Genomic DNA, 17,822 nt, shown 5'->3' with positions numbered 1-17,822 from the left:
GCCTCGCGTGAGCTTAATGTGCAGCTTGGCGATACGAGAATCCGGCATGAAGCCCAGCCAGTCTATCTTGGCGTTACTCTCGATCGCACTCTGTCATTTCACGAACATCTCATAAAAACTGCAGCAAAGGTGGGCGTGAGGAATCACATCATTGCAAGACTGGCCAGCTCCTCATGGGGCGCGAGCGCTTCCACACTACGATCATCCTCTCTGGCATTATGCTATTCCACTGCAGAATACTGTGCCCCAGTATGGTTCCGTAGCCCCCATGTCCACTTGGTCGATTCCAAATTATATTCCTCCATGAGGATAATTTCTGGAACCATCCGTTCCACCCCGGTTCCATGGCTGCCAGTTCTTAGCAACATTGCCCCACCAGATATTCGTCGGGATGCGGCATCATCTAAGCTCATTTCCCACGTCTATGCTCGACCGGACCTGCCAATATACGCGGATATCTTCGCCCACCCTGTCCAACGCTTGACGTCTCATCACCCAATCTGGTCCCCTACGCCTACACTGAAATTCTCTGTTCCAGTCTCTTGGAAACAGAGTTGGCAGTCAGCTGAGGTAAAGAACAAACACCTCATCACAGACCCCTGCAGGCGTCAACCCGGCTTTGACCTAGCACGTTATGATTGGGCCCTCCTCAGTCACTATCGAACAGGCCATGGCCGGTGCGCCGCTATGTTCCATCGCTGGGGAGCCAGAGACGACCTGAACTGCCCCTGCGGCTCCAGACAGACTATGACCCACATAGTCAACGACTGCCACCTCTCCAGATTCCAAGGAGGTCTCGAAACTTTACATCAGGCTCAACCTGACGCTGTTGACTCGCTACGGAAGAAGGGCAAATGCTAGAAGAAGAAGTACTGACTGGATCTTTAATAGAAACAGAAGAATAGCAGAATGTATATATGGTCAATAATAATCTAAATGATTCTAGAATTCCACAGAGAGAGTATAAAGATGAATTTAATGAAAATTTTAAGCAGGTCAAACCTAACCCTAGATAAATGCAAGTCATAGCATAGGAGTGGGCCTAATAGATACAAACAAAATGTCATTAATATTTTTTTAAGAAATTCATAAATATTTGCTTGATAGATAAGAAAATCATGGATTAGCAGTAGCTTTATCTTAAAACCAGGTCAATTTGTATGTCACACACATTCTTTTTAAGTAAAAAAAAAATCAGTGATCACTAAATGTGAACTGCAAAAAAATTGTCATTTCCCATATTAACCAAATCTTATAGGAAAAATTTACGTTTGTTTATTTTAACACTATTCAGAATTCTGGTTGAATTGAGCAAGCACTGGAATATATTAGTCGGCAATGAAAATTTTTAATTAAAATTATTTTAGGAGTTGAGGAAGCTTTAGAAATGAAAATTAGACTGATATGTAGCAGGAGATTACTTAGATTATCTGTTACTTACACAGTTCTGTGTGGGGAATGAAATGGGGGGTTTGCAGGAAGATGAGAAGCTACATTGCCTAGCACTGAGGATTTTCAGTATATGAAAAAAAAACAGATTATATTTCCAGTTATTTCTCTTTTTTTGTAATTTTATTTATTTTCCCTTTTGTTGCCCTTGTCTTTTTATTATTGTTGTAGTTACTATTGTTGTTGTTACTGATGTCATTGTTGCTAGATAGGACAAAGAGAAATGGAGAGAGGAGGGGAAGGCAAAGGGGGGAGAGAAAGATAAGACACCAGGAGACCTGCTTCACTGCCTGTGAAGTGACCCCCCTGCAGGTGAGGAGCCGGGGGGCTTGAACTTGGATCCTTACACTGGTCCTTGCATTTGGCACCACTTGTGCCCAACACGCTGCACTACCGCCTGACTCCCATATTTCCAGTTATTCTATGTCACTTTCACCTACACATATGTAGAAGATATGCTTCAATTTTACCTTTTCCTAAGAGTCAGATATTTTGTCTTATTATGCATGCATTTTAGCATAACGAACATAAAATAACTAGGGGTCTGGGTGGTAACATAGCAGGTTAAGCAGACATGGTGCCAATCAAGGACCAGCTTAAGGATCCCGGTTCCCCACCTACAGGGGGGGTGCTTCACAAGCGGTGAAGCAGGTCTGCAGGTGTCTATCTTTCTCTCCCGCTCTCTGTCTTACCCTAATCTCTCAATTTCTCTCTGTCCTATCCAATGACAACAGCAGTAATGGCAACACTAACAAGAGCAAAATGGGAGGGATAGCCTCCAGGAGCAGTGGATTCATAGTGCAGGCACTGAGCCCCAGTAATAACCCTGTGCTGGGCTAGCCTGGGAGTGTTTCTTCCCGGGCAAGTGCTCTCTGGGTTGGAGAGAACTCTGCCAGAGCCAACCTAGGCTGCTGCCTACTCAGCAACGTGGGAGAGGAACCAGGAACTCTTGTGGCTGAGCTGGAATGCAATGCCATGCTGGCTTTATTCATCTGCATTTATACTCTCCAGGAAGGAAGTGGTAGGGTGTTAAAAGAGGGTGTGACTAGGAGAGGGGGCAGAGGGAAAAAAGGGTGTGAACCAGTGGGATTAATCCAGTGCCATGCAGGCAGGGTGGGTCTCAGGTAAAACAGTGATTATGTAAATAGACCACAGCTTTAAACAGGGGGGAGCTGGCATACTGCCCAACAACCCTGGAGGCAAAAATAAATAAAATAATGAAAATAGTCATAATAATTACCACAAAGAGCTGTCCTGCTTAGGCTCATATTATGTATACCATAGGTTATTTTGTCTTTTGAATCTAGTGGTTCTAGCCTAGTATAATATGTATATCCACATAAAGATAAAGTCAAAAAATGAGATTGATATTCCTCATTAGAAAAGCTAGAGAATACTTAAAACACCTTAAATGTAATATATATATATATATATATATATATATATATATATATATATGCATTTCTTATTCCAAGTTATTGTTTGTAAAGACAGACTGAATAACTAGACTAAGGATCAAGGGAGAGCACATAATGATTATGCAAGCATACTCTCAGGCTTGAGGCTCCAATGTCCCTGGTTTAATCCTGTACCACCACACCACTATAAGCCAGAGCTGAGCAGTGCACTGGTGTTTCCCTCTCTCTCTCTCTCTCTCTCTCTCTCTCTCTCTCTCTCTCAAAAATAAAATATTTCTAAAAATAACTAGACTAAGTAAAATAAAATATTCATTCTATACCTGGCCTTTGAGAAACTATGTTGCCCTACAAAAAAAAAATATCTGAGATCCTGAAATCATAAGAGTGTGGTAGCATCCCAGATTTGTAAGTCTGAAGCCCCCAATTTCATGCCTGGAATCAACATATGCCAAAACTGATCAGTGTCCTGGTCCCTCAATGTCACAATAATGAATATTAACTCTTTAAAGAAGAAATGAATCTTAAAAATATTCAAACTGGCAAGCACTCAGTTTTTATGAGACTTAAGAAATAATTTTTCATTATTAATGCTTGAAAATTGGTTTATAAAAGCATATAAATCCAGGGATACAGTCTCAGTCACACGTGTGCACAAATGCACACACAAGTTTGTTAGTGGACCATACCCATCACCAAAATTGTATACTCCCCTCTCTGTGATTACTACCACAGTTTGCTCAAAGTCCAAGAGAGAGTGTCATCGCTGCTTCTTCTGCAAGTTTGTCTTGTCATACACAAAAACTAAATCAATATGAATTAAAGACTTGGTTACTAAACTTATAGCTATAACATGAAAATATAGGTGAAACACTTCAGGACCTTAAAATCAAAGATGTATTTGTAGATTCAACCCCATTGTCAAGAAAGATCATGGGGGGGAAGAAAGACAGAGAGAAAGAGAGAAAGAAAAAAAGAAAGGAAGAAAGGAAGAAAGGAAGAAAGAAAGAAACTACAACAGATTGTAAAACTTAGTAGGTAAGTGAACAGCATTCTTCTCCCTTATTGTTGCTCAGAATAAATTTTATTTATTTTACTGAATATTTTCCAGTTCACTTGCACATAGCAATAAAATTATGAATATTTCTATGGACGATATTGTTTAAAGTTCTCATACAGTGAGCTTAACTACTTCAAAATAGTCATTGACATAAGTGACAAATCAAACGAAAGAAGCAATCAAAATGAAATATGAAAATGTTAGAATCTACTGGAGAAAAAATGAACTTGCAGTACTCAAGAATTTAAACTTAAAAAATACAATTGCTGCATTTCAGCAGAAAGCATTAATAAAACACTGAGCTGACCTCTATAAAGAGGCTGATTGATGAGTTTTTAATAATTAATGAATGTTTGTTAAGTGCAAAGTATTATTCATGTGGTATGCATGGGTAGGGAAATGCTAATATAAAACTATTAAAATCTAGTCATCAAAATGTTTAAAGAATTAAAAATGGTGTTCAATATTCATTTACTAGATGGAAGATGATGTTTTTATTAAAATATTGAAGTTTCAGTATGTCAAATCCGAGATGCTGACTGATAGAGTGGTGATTTAGTTCTTCCAGAAGAGTTTTCATGCACAAAAAAGTAAAGCATATCCTAAAATACTACTTATAAGATATTTTTTGTTTTGACTTTTAATATAAGTTGTATATATTTAATAATTTTAATTGGGGTCGGCCGGTAGCACAGCCAGTTAAGCGTACGTGGCACAAAGTGCAAGGACTGGCTTAAGGATACCTATTCGAGCCCCCTGACTCCCCACCTGCAGGGGAGTCGCTTCACAGGTGGTGAAGCAGGCCTGCAGGTGTCTATCTTTCTCTCCCCCTCTGTCGTCCCCTCCTTTCTTGATTTCTCTCTGTCCTATCCAACAAGGAGCGATATCAACAACAGCAACAATAACCACAACAGAAGCAACAAAATGGGGGGGAAATGGCCTCCAGGAGCAGTGGATCCATGGTGCAGGCACTGAGCCCCAGCAATAACCCTGGAGGCAAAAAAAATCAATGAATAAGCAAAAAATTTTAATTGTAAATGACTCCAGGTTCCACATTACTGAAAATAATATGTATTTTCTCTGTACGATTACAGTTTTAAGAAAGTTGGATACACTATAAAATTGTGGGTACTGCTTTCTAAAAAATATTCTTCACAGTATTGACTTTCATAATTCAACTATGCAAAGACAACACCACCACCTCATTGCAATGATGTACCAGGCTCCATAATGGGCAGTATCATAAATTATTTAGTAATTTCTTCTACCGTTGGACATTTTGCAATGACTCTTAAGATTCCACTGTATTAATATTACTACCATAAGGTTGTGCAAAAAAAGAAAAAAGGAAAAGTTAAGTAGTATAGGGCTGGTGAGAAAGCTTATCCGGGCATGTTATGCATGTGACTTAGGTTCAATCCACTGGTCCCCAGAGGGAAGCCTCAGGTCTGTTTGTTCTCTGTCTCTATCTGAAAATATTAGCATACAGCACTGAATCTGAGGCTATAGCAAAATAAATGAGTAAGTAAATAAATAAATTTACACAAGTCAAATCCTATCAGATATTAAACATAACCAATAACATTAGTAATGATTACATGCAATATGTGTATCACTGTAAGTGATCATTAATTTTAGACTTGTATTTTTATAAGAGCTTTATGCTTTGAGATCAGATGCACTTTTATGTCTTGATTTATTGTCACTAATTAAATTGAGATAATTTAATTTTTTACAAACAATTAGGCTGCTGAGTTTATTAGGGAATAAACAACAAAAGAATGAAAGACTAGTAAACTGAAAATTATGAGTCATTACTAAAGAAAACAGAAAGTCATGAAGGAATGGGAAGACACCCGATGCTCATGGTTGTGAAGAATTGTCATCATGGAAATGACCAGTCTTCTCAGAGTCAAATACAAATTCAATGCAGTCCCTACCAAGGTTCCACCAAATTTCATCAAGAAAATGAAGGAAAAGCAACAAAAGGTTATCTAGAAACAGAAAATACCCAGAATTGTCAAAGCAATATTGGGGAAAAAAAAAAAAAGAATAGAATAGAAGAATCAGACTTCCTGACCACAAATTATAATACAGGGCTTATAATCAAAACTACCTGGTACCAAAATAAAAGTAGACACCCAGACCAGTGGAATAGACTTGACTGCCCAGGAATAAAGTCCCATATCTACAGACAACTAACTTATAAGGGATCCAACGTATTCAGTGGAGGAAGAAGAATCATTTAAGAATAACTGAGCCATCACATGTCACCATGCTTAAAAGTCAACTCAAAAACAACAACAACACACATAGATTTAAATGTCAGACCAGAAAACATCAACTATACAGAAGAAAACATTGGTAGGATATTTTTGAATCATCTCTGAAAAACCAAGTCCAATAGCAAGAAAAACCAAAACACAATAAACCAGTGGGATTATATCAACTTTAAAAGCTTCTACACAGCCAATGGAACTACTATCAAGACAGACATTATATTTAATGAGAGAAGGTCATTATTTGTTATATATCAAACAAAGGGATTAAAAAAACAAAATAAATTTAAAGAGTTCACAAAACTCAGAGTAACAGCAAGAAAAAATGGAAATAGATGGATAGAACCTTCACCAAAGAAGAAATCCAGTGGACCACTACACATGATTATCAGAGAATTGCAGATAAAAACGAGACACCATTTAGCAACAGTTAGAATTTCATGTATTATGACAGAAACAAGTGATGGCAAGGACATGGGGAATGAACATTTCGGGGGGGGGGGCAGGCGGTGACATACTTTAGTTAAGCACACATCGTACTCAGTGCAAGGATCCTTTCACAGGAAATTGGGTTTGAGCCCCCAACTCCCATTTGTAGCAGGGATGCTCTAAGAGTGGTGAAACAGGTCTGCGGGTGTTTATTTTCTTCTGTATTTACCCTGTGATGCAGCAATTGCTCTATTAGCAATCTAGCCAAAGAACATGAAAACCCTTGTACAAAGTCATCTCTACGCAGCACAGTTTCAATAGCTTAAACATGAAAGCAACCCAGTTATCCCATGAGAGGCAAGTGGTTAAGAAAGCTGAGCTATTCTACATAATGGAATACTACTCAGCTATAAGAAATGATGGAATACTCACCACTTCCATGTCTTGGGTGGAACCTGAAGGAATCATGTTAAGTGAGATAAGCCAGAAATGGAGGAAGAATACTGGGTCATCTCATTTACAGGTGGGAATTAAAAGACAAGAAAGAAAACGGAACCATAGAGTGAAGCTTGAAGTGGGCAAGTCGTGCTGAGGCAAAGAAAAGGTTTCTGGACTAGGAGGATACTTAGAGTGAAGGCAATGGATATCCAGTTTAAGATGGCGAGAAGAGACTTGGGTTGATAGTAGGAGTGGTATGCAGACACATATCCCAGGGAAATCAGAGACTGTACCCATGTCTCCGCATCTGTACTGTAAATCATTATTTCCCCCCCATTAAGCTGATAAAAATAGTTTAGAAGGGGGCTAGGCAGTGATACATCCGATAAAAGCACATATACTACCATGCCGAGGATGCAGGTTCAAGCCCCCAACCCCCACCTGCAGGGGGAAGCATCACGAGCAGTGAAGCAGTGCTGTAAGCTTCTCTCCTGCTGCTCCCTCGCTATCTCCCTCTTCCCTCTCAATTTCTCTCTGCTTCTCTCAAAAACTAAAAAAAGAAATGAGATCTTAAAAAAATTAGAAAGACTACTGAAAACAATTTTCTTATTTCTCCATTACTGAAATATCTCATATATATCAAGACTTACTATAGGTTTGTTATAATATACAAAATATGTGCATGTGTTTCATTAAAATAATTTCAATATGCATTTTAAAATTCGTGAATAAGAGAAGATTGATTTTAGATACATTTCTGAAATACTTTGGGTGGCAATATATCTATTGCATTCCTTTTATTTTCAACAGCAAAATTCAATGTTTAACCAACAGTAGTTGGCCTGCTCTAGTTATTAAAACTTTTTACACAGATTGTCTCCAACACAGCTAAAACAGCAGCTGTCCACTGGAAATAATTACAAAAATGTTTTGCCCATTGGCCTGAAATCAAACATATGTTTTCAGTGAACAACAAAAACATAACTTTCTTTACTTATGTGTGTTAATTATTGAGGAGTGTTAATTACCGTTATACACCTGGATTGTCAGACTGGAGTAAAATTCCATTCTCATGGTGGTGTTGATTTTTATACAGCTATTTCAACCATCAATGCTTCAGAGAGTTGAGATTATTTTATTGTGAAATGATGCCTTTTTTAACATCATCATGTTTTTCTATTTTACATTTCATTTATTGGATAGAGATAGAGACATTGAGAGGGAAGGGAGACATCAAAAGGGAGAGAAAGGAGACACTAAGCACTGCTTCACCATTTGGGAGGCTTGCACATTAGAACGTGTGCGTTTGTCACTGCTAGGTCTCATCTTGGTTTGTTTTTATCATTTAATCTTTGTTAAAGATGATGTCATTATGGAGTAGAGTGAATAAACAGCTCACTTCTCCTGATGCAATCAGTGTTGTGAGTTAATTTAGATATGCCATGACAACTTTCTATCTCTTTGCTCAGATATTTAAGGATCATCGTCATTTTCAAAACAAATCCTCATATTCTATTTGCATGAATTCACTAGGTGCTTCAGCAGGTACCACTTTTATTTTATTATGTTCACTATTTTTTGAAGTGAGATGACTCTGACTTACATCATCATATATGCTTTAGGAACGTTTTTCTTGCTTCGTAATGTAGCAAGGCTTCCGCATTCTGGCTTCTGTCCCTGAGTTTATTTCCTATCTTTTATTCTTAAACAATATTTATCTTTTATATTCTGAAAGAGACCAGAGCACTCTGCAAGTCTAGCACATGAAGTTACAAGGATTCAATGTGGGTCATTAGGCAGCTGGATCTTAAACACTCCAACTGAGCTATCTCCTCAGTCCTATTTCCATGTATATGGGGTAACGATCTACTTTGCTAAGACCTTTGGCTGACATTAGCACTTCACTACTGGAGTAGTCAACAAAGAGAGTGGTTTCATCTCTCCAATTAGGCTATTTATAATTCATATTTGCTAGTGTGTCTTGTTGCAACACTATTCTGCATAAGAAATAGAGGTTTACTCCGAGATTTGATATGGTGTGATTACAAGCCTCATTCAAGAGTCGCCAAGATCTTGCTATGTAAAAATAAACGTTGAGTTTTTCTTCATAAAAAAATTATTATTGATTTTATTATTTTTACCACTTAAGGCCACGTTTTTATTCTGTTAGACACAAAGAGAAAAAGATACAGAGCCTTCTTGGGTACCATATCATTCCCCATTGTAGTGCCAGGGACTGAATCCTGTTGGGTTCCTCACAAGGCATGCATCCTATCTGGAGAGCTACTGCTCAGATCCTCTTGCTAAAATCTGAATAGCAATGGTTCCATGTGATCAATCTGTCTAATGTAATATTCCATCAAAGCAGACATGGTTTCTACTGTGCAATTTTTCTAGGTTAGCCTCATCAAAAATAAGAATAATGCAAACGTTACCTTCTGTATAGTAATGATGCCTTCTTGTGTGTCTCTGTCAACAGAGATCTTGAAAATTCCCAGTCCATCTCCATCTACAATTTTGTATTCCATTTCCGCGTTGGCGCCTATGTCTGCATCCGCAGCTTTAATTCTTGCAACAACTGAGGCCACTGGCAAGGACTCTGGGACGTTATACTGGTAAGACCCTGTGAAATTCAAAACAGGAAATGAACACAATCCGACACCAAGCTAACCAGTAGAAAAGCAACTATTTGCTTATTTCCATAATGGGACAAGCATAATTAATATGTAGTCACTGACGAAACGAAAACAGTGAAAATATTTGAACAATGAAATAGCATTGCTAAGAGTTCAAATAGTAAAGTGTGAAGCAAAAAAAAATAATTCAGATACATTAATATTTGAATGTACATAGTATTATTGTTTTCTAATTTAGAGAGAGAAAAAAAGGAAGAAAAAGAAGAGACAACACAATATGGCTCTAGCATCCATGGGGTCCACCCACCATATACCACCTCCATGTAGTGATGGGATTATAGCCAGGACTTAAAGCCTGGTAAGGCATACACCCTACCTTGTTGCTCGAGGCGGTGGTGGGGTGCGATGGAGAGAGAAAATCCAAGCGCAGAGGGAACACAAATCTTTATTGTTGGGTCAGACGGGTGGTTCAGGCCACGTGGAACCAGCCAAAAAAATGGCTGTGTCCTCCTACCTCACCACCCGGCAAGAGAGTGGAAAGAGGAGAGGGGGAGTAGGCAGACTTTTTAGGTCAGCACCCCGGAGTGAGGTGTCAGGACAGGACTGGTTGGGGGAAAGCCTTGAAAGTACCATAATGCTCTGTGTAGGGTGGCAGGGCCTTGGGGAGATATCTGCACAGCACTACCTAGTGAACTACCTCCCAGTCGCTACATAATAGTAACTTCTGGAAAAAAACAGTCCTTCCTTCTTTCCTTCCTTCCTTTTCTTTTTTTTCTTTTTCTTTTTTTTTTCCCCTCAGGATACAGACAGAAAAGGAGAAAAGGATAAGAGCAAGAGTGAAAGAGACCACAGCCCGCGAGCTTCCTTCAGTGAAGTAGGAGCCAGGATTCAACTTAGCATGCACATGGCAAAACAACACACTATCCAAGTGAGCTATTATTGCACTAGCGCTGTTCCTTTTGTTTTAGCTCATACAATTATCTAGGATGATAACTTTGCCAGCTGTATGTCGAGTTCATTTAGGTAGGCCCTGACTATATAAAAGAGGAGGTAATATTATTTGAATAGAAAGAAGTAATAACCCCTTTAAATTATATATATATATATAATTTATATATACATATATATATATATATGTATATATATATATGTATATATATATATATATATATATATATATATATATATATACTCTTTTTTAACTAAAAAAAAGTCTGCAAATTAGATTAAGTGAATGACCAACCCAGGGCCTGGTGCTGGCTCACATGGCTGAGAGCACATGTTAAAATGTGCAAGGACCCTGGTTTGAGCCCCCAGTCCCCACATGCAGGGGGGGAAAGCTTTAGGAATGGTAAAGCAGTGCTGCCGGTGTCTCTATCTCCTTCTCTGTCACCCCCTTCCCTCTTGATTTATGGCTGTCTTTATCCAACAAATAAATGTAAGATCGTGAATAACTGATCCCATGGAAATCAGGAAATGCCTTTGGACACTAAGCTTGGTCTGTATTTTTCTCTAATCACCAAGTTTTTCATGCTTCTAACACTGTTTTCCAATTTCTTTTTCTTTTCTTTCTTTTTTTTTTAGTAAGAGAAAAAAAAAGAGATTGTCCTTGAGAAGAATATTTTTAAAAAATGTATTCATAGAAGAGGAGTGCATTTTTTTAAAATTTATTTATAAAAAGGAAAACACTGACAAGACCATAGGATAAGAGGGGTACAACTCCACACAATTCCCACCACCAGAACTCTGTATCCCATCCCCTCCCCTGATAGCTCTCCTATTCTTTATTCCTCTGGGAGTATGGACCCAGAGTCATTACAGGATGCAGAAGGTGGAAAGTCTGGCTTCTGTAATTGCTTCCGCGCTAAACATGGGGATTGGCAGGTCAAGCCATACTCCCAGCTTCTCTCTCTCTTTCCCTGGTGGTGCAGGGCTCTGGGGGAGCGGGGCTTCAGGACATCTGGTGGGGTCATCTGCCAAGAGAAGGCCGGTTGGCATGATGGTAGCATCTGGAGGAGTGCATTTTTAGACTGTGGTTTGTTGCTGCTTGTGATTCTGTAAATTTTCTGAGTTCTTAGTCAATTACTAAGTTAAAAATAATACTAATGGGGTCCCAACAGTCATGCACCAGGTTAAGCACACATAGTACCAAGCAGGAGGAACATCACAAGGATCCAGGTTCAAGTCTTCGGCTCCCTACTTGACAGAAGGTTGCTTCACAAGTAGTGAAGCAGGTGTCTATCTTTCTCTCCCCTTTTCTATCTTCCCCTCCTCTGTCAATTTCTATCTGTCCTATCCAGTAAAATGTAAAGAAAAAATTGGCCCCCAGGAGCAGTGGGTTCATGTTTGTAGTGCTGGCACTGAGCCCTGGAGATAACCCTGAAGGTAAAATAATAAATAAATAAATAAATAAATAAATAAAACAAAATTTAAAAATTATGACATGTGTTGGTCTTTTCTCTGTGACTGCTTCCATTCATTCAGAAGTATCCGTAGCAAGTCCAAAACTTTCAAACTAAGAACAGTAATTGAATGGTATATAAAACCCCAACAAAAATGAAAGATCTTAATGGCATATCTGTCACCTAACTCACTTTAATAATTCAGAATGTGTACCTAATCAACTGGAAAATCAAACCAAATCATGACAACTGAACCATCTAAAAAAGGACTCAGTATCAAGTCTTATCACTGTATGTTTACAGAAAAGAGATGATTTTTTTTGTACAAATTCAGGATAATTCTATTATTCTATTGTTTTTTTATTGTAAGGTCATTCATCCCTTCCGCCATTATATGCCCTTAACATGTAAATGAAGATTTTAAATATTAAACTTAGAGTAGGTTTTTATTTGCCCAGCAGGTATCAAAATGTCTACTGTGGAATGATGCAATTATTAAAGTAAAATAAAATATCTAAAGTAGCAGTAAGGGAAGGACTTAGTGGCATTCATATTTGCAGGGGAAGCTTCCTTGTTTGATGTTATTGCTTTCTATGATCTGTTTGTAAAGGCGCTTAGTTGCCCATTTGTATCAGACAAGCATTTCAGAGACATATTAGACTGAAATTGTTTTTTATTTTAAAGAAATATAACATATACTAAAAGAAAAGGGAGAGTTTTAAAAAAATAAAATGAAATGTTCTTTTATATTCAGGACATTTCTTCTTACAGACTTTCCCTCACTTTCTCTTCATAAAGTCAAAAGTCATTTTGGTCACAGAAACCAAATTTAGGATAAGTTGTCTCCAGCTTTTTGAAATGACCTCTTTCCATTTCCCCCCACTATTTTGAGTTTTCTGTTTGTACAAGAAAAATGTGGTAGGATTGTTAAGTCAATGTCCAATGTGCAGTGGATTTAGAAAGTGTGGCATTAAAAAGTTCTTGTTGAATTTATATTTATCTTAAAAACAATAGATATTTTTTAATCATTTATTTGTTTATGCCCTTTCATTGCCCTTGTTGTTTTCTTGTTGTAGTCATTATTATTACTGAGGCCGTTGTCATTGTTGGATAGGACAGAGAGAAATAGAGAGAGGAGGGGAAGACAGAGGGGAAGAGAAAGATAGACACCTGCAGACCTCTTTCACCACTTGTGAAGAGACTCCTCTGCAGGTGGGGAGCCAGAGGCTCGAACCAGGATCCTTATGTCGGTCCTTGCACTTTGCACCCCTGCGCTTAACCCGCTGTGCTACAGCCCAACTCCCAAAAACAGTATTTTAAGTGATATTTTAATAGTTTATTCTAATAGTTGCTTCCTGGAGGAAAAAAAAAAAAAAGGCTTACTACCTAAACAGAAAGTACAAAATTCATAATACAACTAGTTTAAGAATTATGAAATATTCACAATGTGATCAATAGAAAAACCAAAATATATTTAAGAAAATTATACAAATATGGAATGGCCTCTATTCATTCTCAATATGGTTCTTATTCTACCTCTCTAAATTCAACCAGGCCTCTGATCAAAACAAAATTCCGATAGAATGAGCAAAGATAATGATTTAATTTATTAGAAGTTTCTGTTGACTGAGGGGGAAAGCAGAGGCACCTACTGACATTCAAGGACATCTCTTACTTCGAGGAAAGCGAGGAGGATTGTCATTGACATCAGTGAGGGTCACGGTGACCGACGTTGTTCCTGAAAGTCCTCCGTTTTGCCCAACCATATCCTTTGCCTGGATAACAAGCAAATACTGGTCTTTAGCCTCTCTATCCATGTTTGGAAGGGCGGTCTTGATGACTCCTGTAAAATTTCAAATCCCAGTAAAACGCATCATGAATCACTGCTTTTATACTAAGGAAGAACACTGATAAAGGTTGTGAGTCACTCTTGGGTTGTTGCCTTTTGCGTTTTTTGCAAAATAAGTTTAATGCCTATTAGAAACCAAAAGGGTATAGTAACTATATACAATATGACAACACAGGAAACATGTTATCCTGCAAATATTCAAAGTTTCTAAGAGAACATTATCTCCAACTTCCACAGAAACATGGTGCAGGCGATGTCAACTTTTCCTTGAATAATACAGGCAGCCTTCTCTACAAGTATACGACAGTGAACCACTTCTTTCTCTCTCACCCTCTCCAGAACTTAACTTGCAGTCAAGTGAGCTCACTCATAGCCCTTTTGCAGGTCCTATTAGTTTTCTTCTGCAAAGTAACAAAAAAGCTGCACAAAGGAAAGAATGGGAGTGATCTATGTTTAGTAAGCAAAACAGTACTTCACAGTGCAACACGCCTACTGGAGGAACTTGTGTCATATCTGATAATCTGAGGAAAATTAGTTAAGATGAGAAAGACTGCCTGAGGGAAAAGTGACGATACAACAGCAACAATAATAGTGTGCTTTGTGTTGCCTGTTCCTCGTCTTTTGCACTTACTGAGGACAGTCATAAAAACAGATATATATTGGAGATTGATTTCAGACTTTCATGTTGCTTCACAGGGAAATTACTTTAGTCACTGTTGCAATGATTTAATATTTCCTAATAACACATAATTAACTATTAAGCATGTGTATTGGGCTCCCACATGTCATTTAGTGGTAGAAATTATTTTAGCAATAAGTAAATATAAAAGACATAGATGTCAGGGCTGGGGAGACAGCGTAATGGTTGTGCAAAAAGCCTTTAAAGCCTCAGGCTCTGAGGTCCTAGGTTCAATCCCCAGCAGCACCATAAACCAGAACTGAGCAGTGTTCTGGTCAAAAAAAGAAAAAAAAAGACATACATGCCTAGTGTTGCCTACAAATGTGCAAAGTGATATTATAAGATGAAAAATGATTTGATATTGGCTGATCCAGTTGAAACTAGCAACATGAATCCTTCCTTACTTAAGAAACATAAGAAATCTAGAATCTTACTTAATTACTTCTTACACTTTCATGTTCTCCAATCAAGATCATATCTTACCTGTCTACCTAAGAACTTAAATGTTTGCTGACTTAGGTTAAAGAATTCTAATCAGGGACAGGTGGTGGCACACCTGGTTGAGAGCATGCATTACAATGTGCAAGGACCCAGTTTTGAGCCTCTGGTCCCCACCTGCAGGGGGGAAAGCTTTGCGAGAGGTGAAACAGTGCTGCAGGTTCTCTCTGTCTCTATCATCCCCTTCCCTCTTGATTTCTGCCTGTCTCTGTGCAATAAATAAAGATTTTTTTTAAAATTCTACTCACTTTGAGTAAAGGGTTTCTAGCTTTAGAAGCATGTCAGAAGTTAAATCTACACTGACTTAGACCAGAGAAGTAAAAACTCTGGCATCAGAGGAATCTCAGGAACCAAACTGAGTTATTTGAGACAGGACGATTCCTTGCATGGAAATAATTGCCAACAAATTGGAATAAGCTCCCTCATGCGCAGCATTAGAGGGACTTTAATAGTCTCCAAAATTACAGGCATAAAATTTTAAACTGCCAGTGTTAACTGATTAAAGGCTGCTTCTCAGAACTTGGAATGGAGTTGGTACATTGCACTAAAGTAAAAAGACTCTGGGGTTGGTCAGGGGAGAAGGTTCAGGTCTTGGAACATGATGGCAGAGGACCCAGTGGGGGTTGTATTGTTATGTGGAAAACTGAGAAAAGGTATGCATGTACAAACTATTGTAATTACTGTTGAATGTAAAACATTAATCCCCCAATTAAAATTAAAATTAAAAAGATTAAGAAATTAAAGGCTGCTTCTTTGATGAGCATATGTAATAAAGGGGTGTGTGTGTGTGTGTGTGTTCTATTTGAGCTGTTAGCTATAAGTTATACCATAGCCTGTCCTGTGTGTCAAGATACTGAAACTTGGTAAGAGTTCCAAGAGTGGAGAACAGATGAGAATAATTTTGCAGCATTTAAGGAACAGTTTAAGCAAATCACTACTGTTTCCCAAGATTTCAAGTTAATTAATTCTCATGCCATCACTTATCAAATTTTTGTTTAGATCTGGCCACTGGATAATAAATAGCAGTATATAAAGACAGTGACATACACATACACATAAAGCGCATGAGATATTTTAAACATCTGAGTTACACCTTTTTGGGGTAAGCCAGTTATTTTTTTTTCCTAAGCATTAATCACTTTTTGTAATACATTAAATACAATTGAATATTCTTTCCACAAAAAAAGCATCAATTCATAGGCACCAGTTTGTGGTTATCTAAGCACCATCTCCAATTAATCTCATAACTTTCACAATGCACAAAGAAACAGAACCTAATATTCACCGCTGGTGTCTAGTGTGTAGATATTCTTATTGCCATAATGTGTCCATTTTATGCTTGTTCTTCAACATGCTGTCCATGCTAACATGTAACAACCAGAACTCACCTGGTGTAAGTTTATACTCACAAGCCATCCCTAAGAGTTCTGAGACTTACATACCTCTTTCTTCTTTCTTTCTTTCTTTCTTTCTTTCTTTCTTTCTTTCTTTCTTTCTTTCTTTCTTTCTTTCTTTTTTGTTATAGGAGGGATAGAAATCGAGAGGGGAAGGGAAGATAGACATCCACAGACTTGTTTCACCATTTGTAAAGCACCGCCCCCCATGCAGGTAGGAAGCCAGGGGCTTGAACCAGGATCCTTGCACAGGTCCTTACACTTCATACTATGTACCTTTAACCCAGTACACCACTGCCCAGCCTCCAGGTTTTTCTTTGTTAGTATTAGTTATCCTCAATTTATCAGTAGCCTTTTTTTTTAAGACATTGAGTATTGGTGCATTTTTACTATCTCATCAGTAAGAATACCCCACTAGACAATAGAAAATTAATGAGCTATCTCTAGAAAAGTTTCCTACTCATTCATTTTCAATTTTAATTTCTACTCATGTCTTATTTTGCTTCCATAATCAATAAGTATGAGTTTTCATTACATTTAGTGTGATGGAGAAAAGTCTGTCATGTCCAATTAACCAGTCAAGGACTCAAAACAGCTAAATCCTCTTGAGATTTTACTTAGTGGCTTTGTTTTTCTAAGAAAATATATCATTATTAGGAAAGAAGTCTAGTAGTCAAAGCCACTCACTTATTTTTTTTTACACCTCTAATTGTCTCTTTACATGTGATTCTATAAATACTACCTCTCCAAGCAAAAATCATCATCAAGTTGGCAAAGTAATGCAGGTGGCAAAGGTTTTTCTAAATACCTCAAATATTAAATATATTTTTGACAGGAGTGGAATCATTAGGAGAAAACTGAATTCAAGTGAGCACAATCAAAAAATAATATAGTTCTGGTTACATGACTTTTGCTAACTTTTACATACACATTTGGAAAAGAATTCTCATTTTGTATTTGATTTGCATGTTATGTTATGTAGACACACACAGAGAACAAATTGTTAGCACCCTGTTTTTGCAGTGATAAAAGTTAGTCTTGTCTAGTTGAATCCATATAATTCTGTGAGTTTCTCATGGAATATTAAATCTCAGTAGTCAGTGATTTCACACTTGTGATGAAAAAAGCCTCATCTTGTAGTTCTTTAGAAAACTGTGATATAAATATACATATATAATAGAATACTACTCAGCTGTTAAAATAATGGAATCATTTACTTTGCCTCATTTTAAATGGAAGTTAAAGGAATCATGTTAAGTGAGATAAACCAAAAAGAAAGACAAATGGCATAGTT

At 37.7% G+C, this 17,822-nt stretch overlaps 1 protein-coding gene across 5 annotated transcripts in view; it reads right to left on the bottom strand.

Annotated features, from left to right (window-relative positions):
- CDH7 (cadherin 7) overlaps positions 1-17,822 on the bottom strand; it is a 200,216-nt gene that overhangs the window by 80,016 nt on the left and 102,378 nt on the right. For 4 of the 5 annotated variants that reach the window (XM_060174012.1, XM_007523824.3, XM_060174010.1 and 1 more), the window contains exons 5-6: positions 13,784-13,951; positions 9,506-9,693 (exon numbers count right to left, since the gene is read on the bottom strand). In XM_060174012.1, the coding sequence (XP_060029995.1) occupies positions 9,506-9,693; positions 13,784-13,951 (356 nt within the window). The remainder of the gene's footprint in view (positions 1-9,505; positions 9,694-13,783; positions 13,952-17,822) is intronic. The other variant, XM_016188561.2, reaches the window with a different exon arrangement.

Source organism: Erinaceus europaeus, chromosome 15 (genome assembly GCF_950295315.1).
Source record: "Erinaceus europaeus chromosome 15, mEriEur2.1, whole genome shotgun sequence".
NCBI classification, from domain to species: domain Eukaryota; kingdom Metazoa; phylum Chordata; class Mammalia; order Eulipotyphla; family Erinaceidae; genus Erinaceus; species Erinaceus europaeus.
This window is presented reverse-complemented; position numbering and strand designations above follow the sequence as displayed.